General features: G+C 35.1%; 1 protein-coding gene across 3 annotated transcripts in view; it reads right to left on the reverse strand.

Annotated features, from left to right (window-relative positions):
* Positions 1–1,048: 1,048 nt before the first annotated feature.
* CUL2 (cullin 2) overlaps positions 1,049–16,791 on the reverse strand; it is a 50,144-nt gene continuing 34,401 nt past the window's right edge. For all 3 annotated transcript variants that reach the window (XM_082047089.1, XM_082047088.1, XM_082047090.1), the window contains 10 exons: positions 15,669–15,728; positions 15,151–15,279; positions 14,945–15,031; positions 14,260–14,412; positions 13,800–13,877; positions 10,494–10,560; positions 9,203–9,405; positions 6,584–6,685; positions 5,860–5,976; positions 1,049–1,699 (listed from right to left, as the gene is read on the reverse strand). In XM_082047089.1, the coding sequence (XP_081903215.1) occupies positions 1,568–1,699; positions 5,860–5,976; positions 6,584–6,685; positions 9,203–9,405; positions 10,494–10,560; positions 13,800–13,877; positions 14,260–14,412; positions 14,945–15,031; positions 15,151–15,279; positions 15,669–15,728 (1,128 nt within the window). In that variant the 3' untranslated portion in view covers positions 1,049–1,567. The remainder of the gene's footprint in view (positions 1,700–5,859; positions 5,977–6,583; positions 6,686–9,202; positions 9,406–10,493; positions 10,561–13,799; positions 13,878–14,259; positions 14,413–14,944; positions 15,032–15,150; positions 15,280–15,668; positions 15,729–16,791) is intronic.

Raw genomic sequence — 16,791 nt, forward strand, 5'->3', positions numbered from 1 at the left:
TAAGAGACAGCAACAATCTGAGAGTCAGAGAGAAATATTTCATACAGTGAAGAACTAGAAAAAGAAAAAAGAAGGAAAAAGCTCCCCCACAAGTTTTTTCCCTTAAAATTCATTCTTGATCTGTGGAATTTTAGCAGCTGATGAAATATCACACAATCTAAAAAAATACTGCAAATAATATATATCTACATATATGTTTTTATATGCACACAACTAAAATTTGGCAAAAATAGAAGATTTCAAGTTAACTAAAATGTATCCTGTCAATGATAATTGCAGGCGTAGCCTTGAGGAAGCTCTTTTCCACAGCAGGCGTTCAGTGGGTTCGCACACTTAACGCTCTTGAACTCCAATTACTTCCAGTGCTAGAGTCAGCACCTTTTAAAATGATGCTCTGCTTGTATGAGAGTGAACAGTCACCATGCCATCCCTGATGGACAACACAAGACATGACATAGCCCATGGATTTCTTGTCCCGCTCAAATAGCTAGAAATCTGATCGGGGCAGAGGGAAACAAAATAGAAATACAACCACAAGTCAGGAGTGAAAATGAGAAAAAAACCCAGTATGGGCTTATGTGTAAGCAAACATAGGTAACTACCCATGTAGTCCTTCTAGCCAATGCATCAGTGAAACAAGAGTTTTCAATTATTGGTCTGTTACATTCTTTCCCATTTACAGGGTGTTTTCACGTGACACTGAACCGTATTTTTGATGTTCATGATAACCATTCCTAACTCCACTACCTAAATCCCCTCAAACATGTTTATTTTGTCTTGTAACATACTCCTACAGTGTGAGATTAACAGACACAGAGCAGGCCTGCAGGCACTAAGAATCTAAGCCTAATCTCAAGAAAACAAGAGGTGCGCTTAACCATAAATATTCTTTATAATCACATCAAATATAACATACCTGCTACTCAGTTTCATATAAAATAGTTTGTATGTCAGATCTAGCTCTGAGGTTATGCAAAACCCAAACAGATAACATTAGTTTTACTCTTCCAGGTCTGAATAATATTTACAGATATTAATGCTATATCCATTTCTACAATCATTCGAGACACATTATATAACTTTATTTTTTTATTTGACAAGCAGCAATATCATGTTCGTCATTTTTTTTACATTTTAATGTAGATACAATTATTAGGTTATCTGTCATATTACAATATTTAGGTTGTTGGATTGGGTGGTTTTTTTTGTTCTTTTTTTTCTTTACTTTGTCTTAAGATACATTAAAAAACATCAACTGCAAACGTGAAAGGGGAAAGAGGGGGGGAAAAAAAAAAGCATGGTACCCAACCAATTTTCCACATTTCAGCAATGCTTCACTCATTCTTTTAGTAAAGTTTTAAGAAATGTCATAATGACATGAGCTTAAAATATCTATAGGCATTTTCATTGACGCTCATGACATGGCACTGGTGATGTTGTAAACAGCAGAAAAACAGGGGCTGCCAAGTGACCAATTATGGAGGCCCAGGCCTGCCTCTTCCCACAGGAACACACCGAACAGTGACAGCAATGATCTCCTCACAATCATACCTGCAGGATGGCAACATCACGCTACGTAACTGTATTCGTCTGCAGAGGCCTGGCTTCGCTCTATGTACTGTTTGTCTATCAGCACTTCAATACACTTCTTAATCATGCTGATACTTGGGTTAAACCTGGCTCTTGATTGGCTAATTACCTGCAAAAGAAAGACACGGGTTTTGTGTTATTCTTATTTACAACAGTTATAAACTCCATAGAAATATTCGCTAAGGGCTTTAAGGCAAATTCAATATACTCTTCTTCTAAAGAATCACAGAATCATTTCAGTTGGAAGAGACCGTCAGGATCATTTGAGTCCAACCATAACCTAACTCTAGCATTAAACCATGTCCCTAAGAACCTTGTCTAAATGCCTTTTAAACACCTCCAGGGATGGTGACTCCTGACTAAAGACAGGATTAAATAAACGTGGACTAGTTCATTCATAACAATCAACAAAGCATCGCTAGACATCAGTGTCAGGACACTTAAATTGGATTCTCAGCTCACTAGTGAGTTTGCCTGCAGGCCAGCCAGATGTTCTCAGTCCTCTCGCTCAATTTGTCATGGTAGAAATTAAGATAAACATTCAGGTTAAAAACTAATCTAATATTAACATATTTCTTCACTTCATTATTTTCAAAGTTTAAGCAAAGTGAAAATTTTGTAAAACCATATGTGCTTTTCCATGCTGGCTCTGCTGACTGACTTATCTTCCTAGACTGGGTCTTTTTTACGTCTGTTTCTGTGCTTTCACTGTTCTGGAATATTTAATTTATGGAGTTATGTCAGTCATACTTGGAAATTAAACATCTGACGAATGTGTTAATCTTAGTTTTTGTAATAATTTATACAATTCTGAATGGTTAAATTTCACTTGATTGTATTTTTCAAAACTACCTCTAAAGTTGAACACAATTTTCCTCTCATCCCTCACTTTTGTTATCATAAAAAGATAGAGACGACATTTTCATTTAATGAAGATTTGTGAAACCTGTGTTTTCATTATATCATTAAAAAGACACATTTAGAAGACATGTAAGCAGGTACACAGCAAATTACAAAAGAAGTCTGATTATGTTATAATAAGGCCTCCCTCATTCTTGAATAACACAGTTTAAATATATTAAAAATGTAAACTATCAGAGACTCCACTGCACCAGACGATCAAATTCGCAAGAGATAATAAACAGTTATTTTTCAGAAATTTGCTGAAAAAGCCCAGATGACACTTCTCATCACGAAAGACACAGCCCAAGTAGTAATCTTTTTGTAAAATTGCACTACTTCTTTGCTGCTGCAGCTGCCAGAATATGAGATGTGAGCTGGATCTGTTGGTTTGTCTCAGTCCCATCCCATGTCGTGTTGTGTATCTGGTCCTGGAAGGAGCTCAAACTGCCCAGCTGCCTGGAAGGTGTAAATGGAGCCCCCCTACCATTCACGCCTTCCTATACACTTGGAGACAATCAGCATGAACCTCTCTTTCATCAGTCACTGAAGACAGCCCTACGATTTGGCCAGTTCCAGCTGGCTATGCTGGAACTTCAGTAATACATACACTGAAAAAAATATTTACTGTAAAAAAAAAAAAAAAAAATCTATATATGCCTTGTGGAAGAATCTGCAGCCGCAGGCAAAACTTTCTTAGCACATTTAATAGTTCTTTCTAAACATGTTTCTTAATAGTTCCTAGTTTTGCCCACTCTCTTGTAGAGGAAGAAATGGTGTCTAGTAACAGGATATGCATCTCCATTAACTTGGGAGTCTTTTCACATTTTACTGTTGTGGCCAATCTGTAGCAAGGAGAATGACTATTACTTTCTCCTCTTTACTTCCTAGCAATAGTAAACAAAAGACCTTACTACTTGAGTGTGACAATATATTTTGCCTGTAGCTTGTCATTTGTTCTGCGGATAAAGCAAATTTTATTTCAGCTCCTATTTTTTTTTTTACAATTTTCATGGCTGGCTTTGTCCCAGCTCTAGAGCTTGCTGGAGCCCTCTGTGAGCCAGCAGAACTCACCAGGTAGAACTCACCCAGCAAAGCAAACAAAAAAGCTCAGAAGAGCGAGTTTTGTTGGGCTGGCAGCCAAGGGTCTGGTACATTCCACAGCAGTACACACAAGAAGAAACTTGGTGCTAACAAGCTAATAGATCTGCTCAGATTTCACCTGACTTCAGCCCTACACTCAAACTGATTGTCATCAACACACTTCATCTATTTACTTAGGGCAGAGAGAACAAAAGGTAGAATTTTGTATTGGTAGGGGATTTTTGTTTTGTTTTATCAAAGGTAACACAAGTAAGAAGGATGGACAGAAATACCTGATGGTCAGAATACAGAAATTTCTGGGAATGACTGCATTGACCTTTCCCATCCACTACTCCCACTGACCTTATTCATTTTAAGGGAAAAGCTCCCTTGTCCTGCAAGCCACTGCAGCATGGAGCTACAGGTAAAACTACCACAGCATAATCAACACAATTAACTATTCAGCGAAAACCACATGCTGACATATACAGGCCTACCATGGGTCTTCAGTATTTTCTTGGATACGTCACCCTAAATGAAATGTGTGGTGCTGAAGTGTAACAGTCAGAATCAGAGGTAACTACATTAAGGCCAGGAGTCTTTCAATCATATCTCTAACAACAGTATAATCCTGCCCTTACATCTCAGAAAAAAGATTAATGAGGTGAGAAAATATTAACCATTCATAGTAAACAGAATTCCTTTCAAGAGATTCATTATTACTCTTCAAAAAGCCAGACTGGAAATTTTAGGTATATAAACATAATGATAAAAGTAACAAGAACTAAGTATAGTCATCACCATAATTAGCAACAATATCACAAATGAATGTTTTCAGAAATAAAAAGGCTCTGGACAGTAAATCAAATCTTACTACAAGTTTAGCAGGGGACAACAAAAAAAAAAGGAAATTGGACAGTCAAGAAGCTATTTATGCGTATTCTACATTTTAATACAAGTGATGGTTATTAATTTTTTTATAAAGGTCAGTCCAGTGAAAAAGCTGAGCACCTTCAACCGAGAATCACCTGGCAGTTTGGCCTTATTCATACAACATGAAGCAAAACAAGTTACTGGGTTCAATGCAACCTGCTTAACTAGGTAAAACTTCCACTTGAGATTTTCACCTTTGTGTTTAAGCATTAAGTACACAAAAACCTGTCCCTCACAATCTGCTCTAAAACCTGGCAATAATTCCTGAAGTGTCTAAGAGCATGTCTATATCACAAATTTTGATTCTGACAATAATCAGGACCTACGGTGTCTCATCTTTTGATATTAAAATCAGCTTACTTAAATTAAGTTTGCTGTCAGAGTAATGGTGTACAAGCACTTATTTCAATATCCAAAATCTTAAAGATGTCTCACATTGTAAATATGGGCTTACAAGCTCCCTGTAGCTGCTTATTTTTTTTTAGGAAATAAAAATGAAGTGGTGGCTGTGGTAAAGTGTTTCCTCCATCACCATGACACAGAAAGCACACAGCAGATCTCAAAACGACTGAGTGCCTCTCCACCTCCATGCTCAGAATGGTAGAATAAAGCAGGAATCTTTATTTCCTCTGCCACCAGTCTGCTCTGAGGTTTTCCAGCAAGGCTCAGGACACACAAGACTGCAGAACGAATCCCTCAGAGGCTGTGAAAACTACAACTGGGAACTGGTTGGTAGCAGAAAAGGTTCAGTTGGAATAAGAAATACAATTAGGCAGGCAGCTAGCACAGATGGGAAGGTGGAAGAAAAAGTAAAGAAACAGCACTTTCTTCCCAGCTGGTCTGTGATAGTTCACAGATCATTAACCTAGAATCTAAAAAAGCCAGACAACTGTCTTGCTCAATGGAAAAGGGAGATTAAGAAGTACATGTCTACATACTCACACAACTTTTAAAATTTTAGCCAAGAATCAGAATTAAATCATGACTAGAGCTCAAAATTTGCTAGGTGCTTTTATGGAAATTCCATACCTAGAATATCCATACTCAGGTTTTCAACTGAACCTGTAGCTCAAGTTATGATTCTTATAGGATACAGCATCTGTCCACATAGAACCAGCCAACAAGAAAGAGCAAGCACAGAGGTACTTAATGCTTTAGTGCTAAGACATTTACAAAATCGAAGGATCACAGCTAGTGCTCCAGTACTGCAGTTCAAAGTAGACTCCAGTGAAATTCCCACTGATTTCACCAAGGTATTACTCTTGACATGAAAGAGTTTTGTGGTCAGATGTTTCGCCCAACTACCCTGAAGATTTTCACAAAATCACGCTTAAGAGGAGGATTTTCTCTTACCTCCTGAATAAGAGCATTATGTCGCAACACTTTCCGTGCTTTCATGATACGGACTATAGCAGCTTGAAGATACATTTTTCTGTCTTCATCTACAGCACTTCTGGTCTGCTCCATCTCCTGCCACACAGGAAGAACAGTAACGCTTAAAATATAGTGAGATCAATAAACGCTTCACAAAAATATCTTGAATGCATAGTTTTTACTTTAACTAGTTTTTATGTTTTAACTAGGGAGAAAGGCAGGAGCATCTACTATAACATATTGAGTTCAGCGGCACATTTGTCCCTTGTACAAAATCATAAGTCTTAGAAAATAGAGGGAACATGGATTATCAAGACTGGAGTTAATTTTAGTTGCTGAAGGACACAAAATCATAGGAAAATAGAGTTGACTGGTTCCGCTGTTCCTGGAATAAGTTGCTTTTATAACCACCACCAAAGTCTCATTGGGTAAGACAAACTAAATGTCAATGCACTCTGGTACAAGAGGAATAACTCATTTATCTTTTATTTTCTTATTCCCTATTCAGTCTTCTCCTGCCTATATTTTAAGTACAAAAATATTTGCAGTGCTTCAGCTTTAAACTTAAATGATTTCTTTATGGTGATGTAAATCGTACATAGGGACTCTTACATGTGCTTACACCAAACTAACGTAATAAATTCAATTTTAGAAAAATAAGCTTCCTAAGCTGTTCAAGCTAAAAACACCAAAGAATACTTGCCTGTGGTGTGTCTTTCTGCATCGATGTAGTAATTTTAAATTTTGTTCGTTTACTGCTGAAGTTCATATTTAATGAAAATGTAGACTCTGCCTCTATGTCTTCCTGCAATAAAGTATCTTTTTAAAAAATCATAAATGAAACCAGAAAATTATAACAATTTACATTAAAAAGAAATCACAGTTATGAGCTTGCATACATACAACCACTTTCAGATTTGTAGCAGGAAATTCAAAAATGCCACTTGAACCGTGTCAATTTTTTAAGCTACAGTTTCACAGACCTAGAAATCAAGTCTATTACAGAAAACACTATAAACGACTCTGGCATCCATGAATTTGGTTAACAAATCAATATGATTAAAGCACTTTCTGTTTTAACACTTCAACAGCTTGTCTTAGTTACAAACACTTTCTGTTTAAACTCAATTTCTTCCTGCAAAAAAAGTAGGATTTGCTGTTATTCACAGCAGAACCTCAAGAGAGAGAGCAGTTGCTTTCACTACTAGTACTAATGTTGCCTTCCAGAACTTAAGCAAAAAATCTAAGCATTTTGTTATGCTATAGCAAACCAGTTGATGAGCTGCAGATTCTCCAGTTCCACACCTATCTGTACATTTCTCATTTTTTCCTGTCAGAATCTCAGTTCTTTTCCACACATAAAAGTCTATTTCTTTCAATAAATGGCAACTATTCCCTGCAGCCCAAACACCTTTACATTCAACTAACCAGATGACCTGACCAGTCTTTGCAGTTTCCAGGCAAGAGTCTGTCCAAGTATTACCAATATCCAGCAGAAAAAAGTGACTGGGCTTCTTAGACTTGGGAATCTTGCCAAACCACGGTTGCCTCAAGCGCAAATACTTCAGTGAACACAGCCAATATTTATCTAAATATATACTCAAAATAATATTAATTCTCATTTTATATTCTGCAACAAATAGTCTTCATTATAATATTTTATAATACCCAGACACAGTCTAGAAAGTTTAACATGAAAGGGCAAAGATCAACAGCTTTAAAAATATACACTAACGTTAACTTTTAGCATTATTCTGATTACTTGGTTGGATATAAATCAAAATAAAGTATGTGTTGTGCAAGAACTCAAAAAGCGTGATTCTAATAGACCAATAAAGATTTTATAAAAAGTTGGGTTTGTTTTTTTGTTGTTGTTTTGTTTTGCTGCTTTTTTTTTTCCTCTTTCAAAAATAGAAGAGCAAACTACAACATTTAATACACTGTGCTTTTCTGTGTGTCTCAGATACAGGTAAAGAGGAGTTAGTGTATCTAATTACACAGCTTAAGCCAATAAGTAAGCTGATAGACTGTCTACAGATCTGCTTTCACATTGCTGGATGGAGTGCAAAGAACACAGAATTAGCAGATATGTTTGAATACAATAGCCTGGAAATTAAAGAACCAGAAAACAGTGGTAAACATTAAAAGGTAAATGGGTTGGAAAGCTGTATCATCCACTCTTTGATGGGATAGGATATGCTTAAAAAAAAAAATGGGCAAACCTTATACAACAAATATAAATCAACGTAAATCCTTTAAATAATGGGCAACTTTCTAAGATTATGAAAAATCTCACTGTTTTCTGCAATAGCTCCCAGTGTTATATTTCACTCATCCTCTAACAGACATTTTCCCAGCCACTGTTCCAAACAGCTCATTTCTAGATATTGGAAGCACGTACTGTGCTTCAGCCAAGCACCAGACCTTCCTTATGATCTTACTTGCCATTTTCCAATATTTTCCTGGTTAAAAAAAAAAAAAAAAAAAAGCAGCTATCAGAGCAGCTTTGGGTTTCTTCTAGGAAGCAAAGTGAAGAGCTTATCTCAGTTTCTTCTGCCTGAATAAGGGGCTTTCTGGGCTAGCTGGAAACACATGCTGAAGTCTGAATGGTATGCACAGGCACTTCAAGTTGCTTCCTACATAACAGACATTTGTGCCCTCCGCTGGATGGGAGAAAGGGTCACTGGTTTCATCAAGATTGTACAGAAGAATGAGGCAGAGTCAGAAACAGAACCTGTATCAACCATTGTTTTACCCACAAACAAAGCTCTGATATTACTGGAATTCCATGAAACTCATCAACAATAGAGTTTGGCAAGTTGCAGCAAAAATCCCCTCACACAAGCCCTCCTTGCTCCCTTTCCTCCTCGTTCCACCTTCTGTAATCTGTCAGCAAGGAAGCACACGGTTCTTTCAGTCTCTTAAACCCACCATTGTTTTTAGGACCTTTGTAGGACTCTTTGGGTTACTACTCAGGCTGGTTCCCATGATTCAGTACAACTGTGAAAGTGGTGTATTCAAGACATATTCCCCTCCAAGAGCAGAGACTCTAAAGTCATAGGGATGAAATGCAACAGAAAAAATAACCGGTCCTGGCATTATTACCTTTACAGCATACCATGCTGTTGTAGGCATACAGAACCTACATGACACAGAATCTACTTTCTTCTGTCTCTCTCCTTATGAACACAAATTTATAATTGTTCATAATGGTCAATAATACAGTTCAGAAAACAAAGCAAACAGTGGATTCTGTTTGCCCTTGAGAAAGATCAGAATCACAACACTGAAAAGATGAAACTTATTCTAATTATTGCCATACCTTGTCTGAGTCATGGTTGATCATTTTGACATCAAGTAAGGATTTGATGGTTTTTGTCAGTTCCTTCTCATTCATTTGCGTACTGTCCTGAAGCTCCTTGTAACTGACAGTTTCGCTGTTGTTGAAGGCAAGCAACACTGCCATTTGGTATGTTGTGACCATGGCCACATAAGGTTTGCACAAATAATTCATTTTTACTTCACCTGTAATGATACAAGTAGTATTGTAATGATACAAGTAGTATTTTTTAAACTGATGGAATGTGCTGAGAAGTCATCTGAAGCCTATTAGAGCTCCTCATGCATTTCCAGACATTCAACTTACACCTAAGTGTGCATTTAACACTACAAATGGGAAGATGAAAACTGATGTTATGAATTTACACATATAGAATGTAGTCTGCTATAAAAAACCTCACTGATTAACGATGAATACTAGAACAATAGTGTTCTCAAGAAAAAAGGAAACCTAAGTGTCGAACCTGAATAATGCAATATAATTTCTAGTAATAAAAAAAGCTAATTCCAAATAGCCTCAACGCACTGCAATGCATTAAGCTCAATTAGTAATAGCTTACACAGAATCACACAATAGTGATTACAGGAAAGCTGTTCTGAGGAAAGACTTAAAAACAGAAGACTTGTCCATGAAAAATTTTTCACAACATTCTTATATTCTTTAAACTGCTCTGAATTTTATTTTTTAAAAAGCACTGAAGAAATCTGTCTCAAAGCAGATTTAGATTTTCTGTGTGAAGGTGAGAGAGAGTTAATGGCAGCCTTTTATTATCAGCACTAAATTTTCACTACATTTTATTGTATGCTAGTCTGGCTTTCACCTCCATGTGCTATGTCGTGGCGCACAGTCATTAAGGCCTGATACAGAAAGCACTTGAAATAAAACATGATTGACTGATACTTAGTCTTTTACATATATTAACATATATTTCTACATAGTAAATATAAACATAAATATTTATTTACTTAGATACTTACATATCTGAATAAAATAGTATAATATTAATTCTTAAAATTATTAATATTCCAGTAGGTAAGAATGTACAACTCTAGTTTTACTTCAATTTAATATATCACAGATAACATATGCAAGTTTACAAAACAAACTTTGGAAATACTAAGTAGCAAATATTTTGCATTATATATTAATTTAATAAGTCAGTTCACTTGATATGCAACATAGTGCTCCAAAATCTGTTGCTATTTGAAAAGGAAATCTAACAAAAAATTGTCAGTTGTATACAGCAAAAGTTTAGCAAAGCACTTATTTTTACCTGTACAAAGATAATGTAGCCAAGTAAGCTTCCTTCCACTAAAATGCTGACTGTAAAATAATTCAAACTGCAAACCAAAATGAACTTCAATTAGTCACACATATAACTACTCACAATAGTTCATTATCACATCACCCTTTTGAGAAATACGGGGTTTACAATATTGGATGCAAACATTGCAGATCAATTAACGACAGCATTTTCCTTTAGATGGGTAATGACTAAATATCAGTCATTTACTGAACTACAAGAACATATTAACATATCACTTGATGACTAAATCAAAAAGATTGCTGAAACATTAATACACTCAAAGCATAATATACTGGAGCTAAACATTGTTCCCAAGACATATTACCTTTACTGAATTTAAAATAATTTATAGGAGGCTTTAGCAATCCATCTTGTTAGGTTTTATTACTCTGTTCCTTCCAATTCCATACAAAACCAAGTGTACTTTCATTTTTTCACTTTGGTGAAATAATTCTATATTCCATGACTTTGACAGACTATTTAAAATCAATTCAGAAAATCCATTTTACTAATTTTTTTATCAACAACATTCTTCAAAAAAACCAAAATCTTAGTAAGCGGGTATTCCCCACAGTCAGCTACATATTGACTTGCATGATGAACCTCATCTTACATTCCTGAACATATTTTTAGGGGGAATTCCAAGAGAGCAAGCTGGAAAGTGGGCCACAGCTACACAGTTTGCAAACATCTCAGAGTCAGGAAGTGACTACAGCTCCTTCAGTTTCTGTTGCAACATTCCAAAACCTGTTTTCACAAAGCAGCACACATTTGTGATTTAGGAAGTAACATTTCAAAGTTGTGCTGACACTCAAAAATTGAAGTATTCTCTCAAAATCAGTAATTTGAAATCTCATATGCAAAAATAGGATGAGTAGTAATGCTAATTTCTTCCTTTTTTTGATTTTTATATTAATTTCTTGTCATTATGAGAAGTGTTGTATCAGTCATTCTGGTAAGCATTTTTTCCTGATATTTAAATTCCACAAGACACACAAATATATAGCAGAAGAGGAATATGAAAAAAAAATACCTCTAAACAAGAAAAAGCCTTAAAAACAACTTTAAAATTCCTTTCCTCTTTGAGAAACAAAGTTTTTGGGTTTGTGCAAGTGAAAATCAGCTATGCAGTTTGAAATCTGGCACTAAAGTGCCTAAGTCTGACTACTGTGAGACCACTTTCCAGAAGACCCTAGGAATGTGATTTCTGGAAGATTCTTTCAAAGCTACATTTATGTAGAATTAAATGTTCTTTTCACTAAAAGAGAATAAGAGGAGGAATGGCATAAAAGACCCGCGGACTGTGATAAGAAAAAACAAGTTTACAGAGAAGCCGCAAAATAATCTGATTAGAAACCATCAGTCCTGCCATTCCTGGAAACCAGCAAGCAATGGAGGGAGAATAAGCCCTGGGAAATGAAAGGAAGCATTGGATTCGGAAGAACAATTAAAGATATTCCAGACTGTTTAAAAAACATTTGGAGAACATGGCTTCCAGTTTACTTATTCTATGGGCTCCACTGATACAGAAAAGTTACTTTGACAGGAAGGAAAAGAAGAATTTCTCCAAAGACTAAAGTAGAAGTTTATCGCAAGGCTTGTAAAAATCAATAATTTATTTTAACATACGTAATGTAAGAGTCTGATAATTTTTCTTGTAAGGAGAAATATAAAAATGGGGATTTTTAGTAGCTACAGTATTCTCTTGGATGTCCTCTGAAAAGAACTGAAATTTGATTGAAAATCCAACAGAAACATTAAAATACAAATCTGACCTTAATCTTACGTATTAGCCCTATCACCAAGAGGAACAAATCAGACTGCGTATATTGGCAAGTGCCTGCTAAACCTTAGTTTTAGTATTTAAGATTCCTATTTTTTTTTTTAAAGAAAAAAAAAAAAATCAAAAATTTTGCTCTGATACCTCCTGTCTAAAAGAAACAAAGTGTGGCTTGCAGACTAACCCTAATTCAAGGTCTAACTACTCTCTGGTAATGAGAAAAACTTAAGCAGATTCAAAGAACCTTTCTCCAAAACGGGAATAAACCTCCCTAAACCCGACGTAGCAACCACTGCGAACACATCCATTTGGGTTACTCTGGTTTGGTCTGGCAGCTATGATGAACATCAAAGGAAAATACAAAAAGGGGTACATTTGACCTCTTTAGGAATCAGGTGCTTCTCCACTCATAAGCATACACAGTATGGAAACCAGTACTTCTATACCATTCAAATACATATTTATAGGCTGCTCAAGCAGTCTCAAAGCCTGAAAAGGCTGCTGCAGAGTCTGCCCAGTTACACAGGTACTCCCATAGTTTGGAGTGCAACTCCAAAAAAAGAGTTTGGTTTGTCTTTTTATTTTCTTTCTAAATCCTGGCCAGAATCCTGTGAGAACTCTCTCTTCATGGGTCAAATGATCAAATTTGACAGTAAAGACAGACACGGTCAATTTTTCAAAGAGTCCCCAAGGTCATGTTTGGTTTCCTCAGAGAATTATGAGTATAATTTAGAGCATTAATTCTAGCTACATGGCACATGAATAAGTTTGCTCCTTTAAACTGGCAAAACAGTGAAGTTAGGCAAGCAAGCAGAGTAGGAGCTGCTTCTGATATCCAAGTCCATAACAATTTCCCAACTGAGGCACAACTGACAGTACTCCTAATTTAAGCTCACAAAAAACAGCAAAATGTCATCAGTCACCTCCTGTGGATCCCATCATATGGGTTGGAAACGATTATATTGCTAAAACAAGTATCACTTAACACAGTGCAAATAAAAGCAGAATAGTTCTAATATTTAGTAGTAATAAATGAAAAAGTTCCTTCACCACAGAATCAGGCATTTGCCATTATAATTTACATCACATAGCAATTTAAAGCATAAAACTTGCTTAAAAAATCTCTTACATTCAATAATATTTATTATTATGTAGAATGTACTTCACCATTAAACATACTTCGGCAAAGATCAACACACATATTCTGTATTTTAATGCAAATATTTTATAGGTAACACTTAGAACACAATAATATAATCAAAAGTAATAAAATATTCCATCTTTACAAAGCAGAAAATACAACATTTAGCCAAAGTAAAACCTTTACTGCTTTGAGAATGTGTGAAATGAGCTTTCAAGGAGTTTGCACAAAACTTGATTTTGAATGGTTTCTATGAAATACAGGACAAGAAACCTGTATCTGCATTTAAATCTATTATTTAGAGTTATTTTACATGTTCCACATGTTTACAAGAAGCCTCCTACTAACCTACCATCTGTACACTTTTTTCCAGTTCCTGAGGAATTGCAAATGTAGAAGAAGGAGCCTGAGTCAGAGGCCATGCCCCAGCCTAAAGGTATCCAGAAAAATAAAAGCATTAATATTTTCATACAACACATACATTGAGAGAAAATAACACTGTTGAACAAATCTAGAATGTATATTATGCTATAAGACATTGAATTTACTCCAAAAGTTTTATTGCCCATTACGCATGCCCCACTGAGGTATTAACTCAAGACAAGAGCACAAGGCATTTTGCATCACTATTGTCTAGTGTGATAGTAGGTTAATTTTAAAAAGAAACATTAGGAAAATAAATTATTCCACAATGATCACAAGGAGTCAGTTTCCATATGAGAATTATTCATAGTTAGAAAAAATGTTCACTTGTTATCAAAACATAAAAATTAAGTACAAATAACTCAATAGTAATAAACATACATTAGTACCTGTAGAACATATATCTGAAAACTAATTCCCAAATCTATAATTGTGTCCTGGTTTTTGATAAAGTTGTTGAATTTATTGTTGAGATCAGCACTAACACTCATGTCTGTGTACATTCGATGGAGCTTGCTGGTAAATTCATAACCACAGGCTTGCTGTGAAGAAATATTGTTAAAGGTTTCACAGTGAAAACAGTACTTATTACACAAAATCATGCACATTCACTACTAAAATATGACAATCTAGTCAGCAGAAATGTTACAATACTTACAGAGAACAATAGTTACAATAGAGAACAAACATTATAAAAGAAAATATTTATCTTAGTTTCACTGTCTATACATTGATTTATATGAATGTTATTTAAATTCGAATGTTGTTATAAAATTGAATGACAGAGCTAGTTTATGAAAGTTCTTCGTACTTCTATTATGTAAATATTAATTATTTGAACACACTCACTAAAACCACCCAAAGCCTCAGAAAAATCTCAACTGCCTACGTGATACTTGGCCATACATCTTTCATAGACTTGGCCATGTATCTTTCCTAGATTACCAAGAAATTTCTGCTATTGGAAACAGGATCTACTGATTGTTAAATTATCTCTGGCACCCTCTGCTGCTCCCTCTCAACATTACTTACTTCTGTGTTTGTTTATTCTGCATTAGAGAAATATTACATTACCTTTAGTTTATTAATCATGGCTTCTTCAGAATCCATAGACATAGACAAACCATGAATTAATCTTTTTGCCAACATTCTGGCATAGAACTGCATTAAAGAAAAAAAAGGAAAAAGAAACAGATCTGAGGATTTTTAAAAGCATACCCACATTCTTCAAGTATACTTTAAATATAACATTTTAACATTTATTGAATATCAAAAGTTACCTTTTGGAATACATCTTTGTCATCAATGTATTTGAAAACAGTAATGAAACTTGTGAGTTTGTCTTCTACTTCATTCTCTGTCATTCCTTTTGCTGATTTCTTCAACAAGTTGTCACAGTACTTGGCCAGCTCAAGTTAAAAAAAGAAAAAACAAACCCAAATCTACTCATCAAGCTTGAGAACAAATGTATCCCAAAGTATTCCACACTTCTACACAAAAGTTAAAGCAAGAAATCAATCACAGTCTACAGTCTTACGTTCTACAAGGGCTGTATTCCTAGGTAAACAATACATACTACAGCCACAGAAAATACTAATTCTATATCAAAAATTACAAGTGCACCAATTTTGCAGCCCCACAAATGTCTGTGCGGGTTAAGTTATTTATTACTAATGAAATACACATTTGAGACTGACTCAGTGTGAGAAATGGATATTCATGTGATGGACTCTCTGCCAATTCATTTGACAGTTATAAAAAAGTATTATTCCTTTCTACAATAATATATATCACTTACCAATTCAGGTGCTTTGCAGATCGACTTGGGCTCCCTATAGTTAACTACTGATGTCAAAGCCTACACAGGAAGACAGAGCAAAGAGAAAAAAAAAAGTAAATTACTTAAAACTTTTTCTTTTACTAAATTTAAAGAAACTAAAAAAAAAATATTCAAAGCAAGGACCATCCAAGACCCTATAAAACAACTACACAAAGGGGATCAAAAAAGAAACCATTAATAAAAGAGTCTGAATTACTGCTCTGTGAGAATTTGTGTGGAAAAATTACAGTAGCTGAAGAAAACCTGAATACGATGAAAAGGAAAAGGAAGGAGATGGCAGTTTAGAACTGGAAATTTTAAACAAAGATATCAGAATCATCAAGATTCATTTCTAAACTACATATCACATGTAAATTAACATTTTAAACTAGTACTGAACCAAAGATATTGCATGACCATAGATCCTACAAATTATAGCTCTTTCTACGGAAGAAAAACATTATTACTGTTATTATTATAAAGAAGAACTGACAAGCAACTCTTTTGTACAAAGCCTCAACATTGCAATATTTGATAATAGGTCCCTAGAATCCCTGTGAGAAAGGAACGCATGACTTGACAAGAAATACAAAACCCTTTGAAACTTAGATCAGATCACTCTTTTGCAATGACGCTGGAGGCAACAATAGCAGTTTTTATACCCACCATGATAAACTGACAACCGAGTAATATTTAAAATATTTACTGTCATAAAGATCACTGAAGAATTGATATATTTAAGGAAAAAGTACATTGCCTATGTGCCAGCAAATGTAGTTGTCAATCCTGTATCACTCCACCTTCTGGTACATGACACCAATTGCAATTGAGACAGAAATGCATTAGGGTACTGAAATAAGTATTTGTTTTTAAATATTTTCTCAGTATCACAAATACAGATGGGTAACTATTATTGATATTATTACTGGTATCTTCATCGCTACGTCTTTCCAGAGTAACCTTGGCTGAAAATTATCAAATCTTAGATTATGACTACAAATTGCAATTACTGTAAAAAACACAAAAGAACAATGACAATTACATATGCATCCCATGACAGGAAATTATAGATAGGAAAACAGTGAGTGCACTCTCCAGGAAA

Source organism: Streptopelia decaocto (genome assembly GCF_964273445.1).
Source record: "Streptopelia decaocto genome assembly, chromosome: 2".
NCBI classification, from domain to species: Eukaryota; Metazoa; Chordata; class Aves; order Columbiformes; family Columbidae; genus Streptopelia; species Streptopelia decaocto.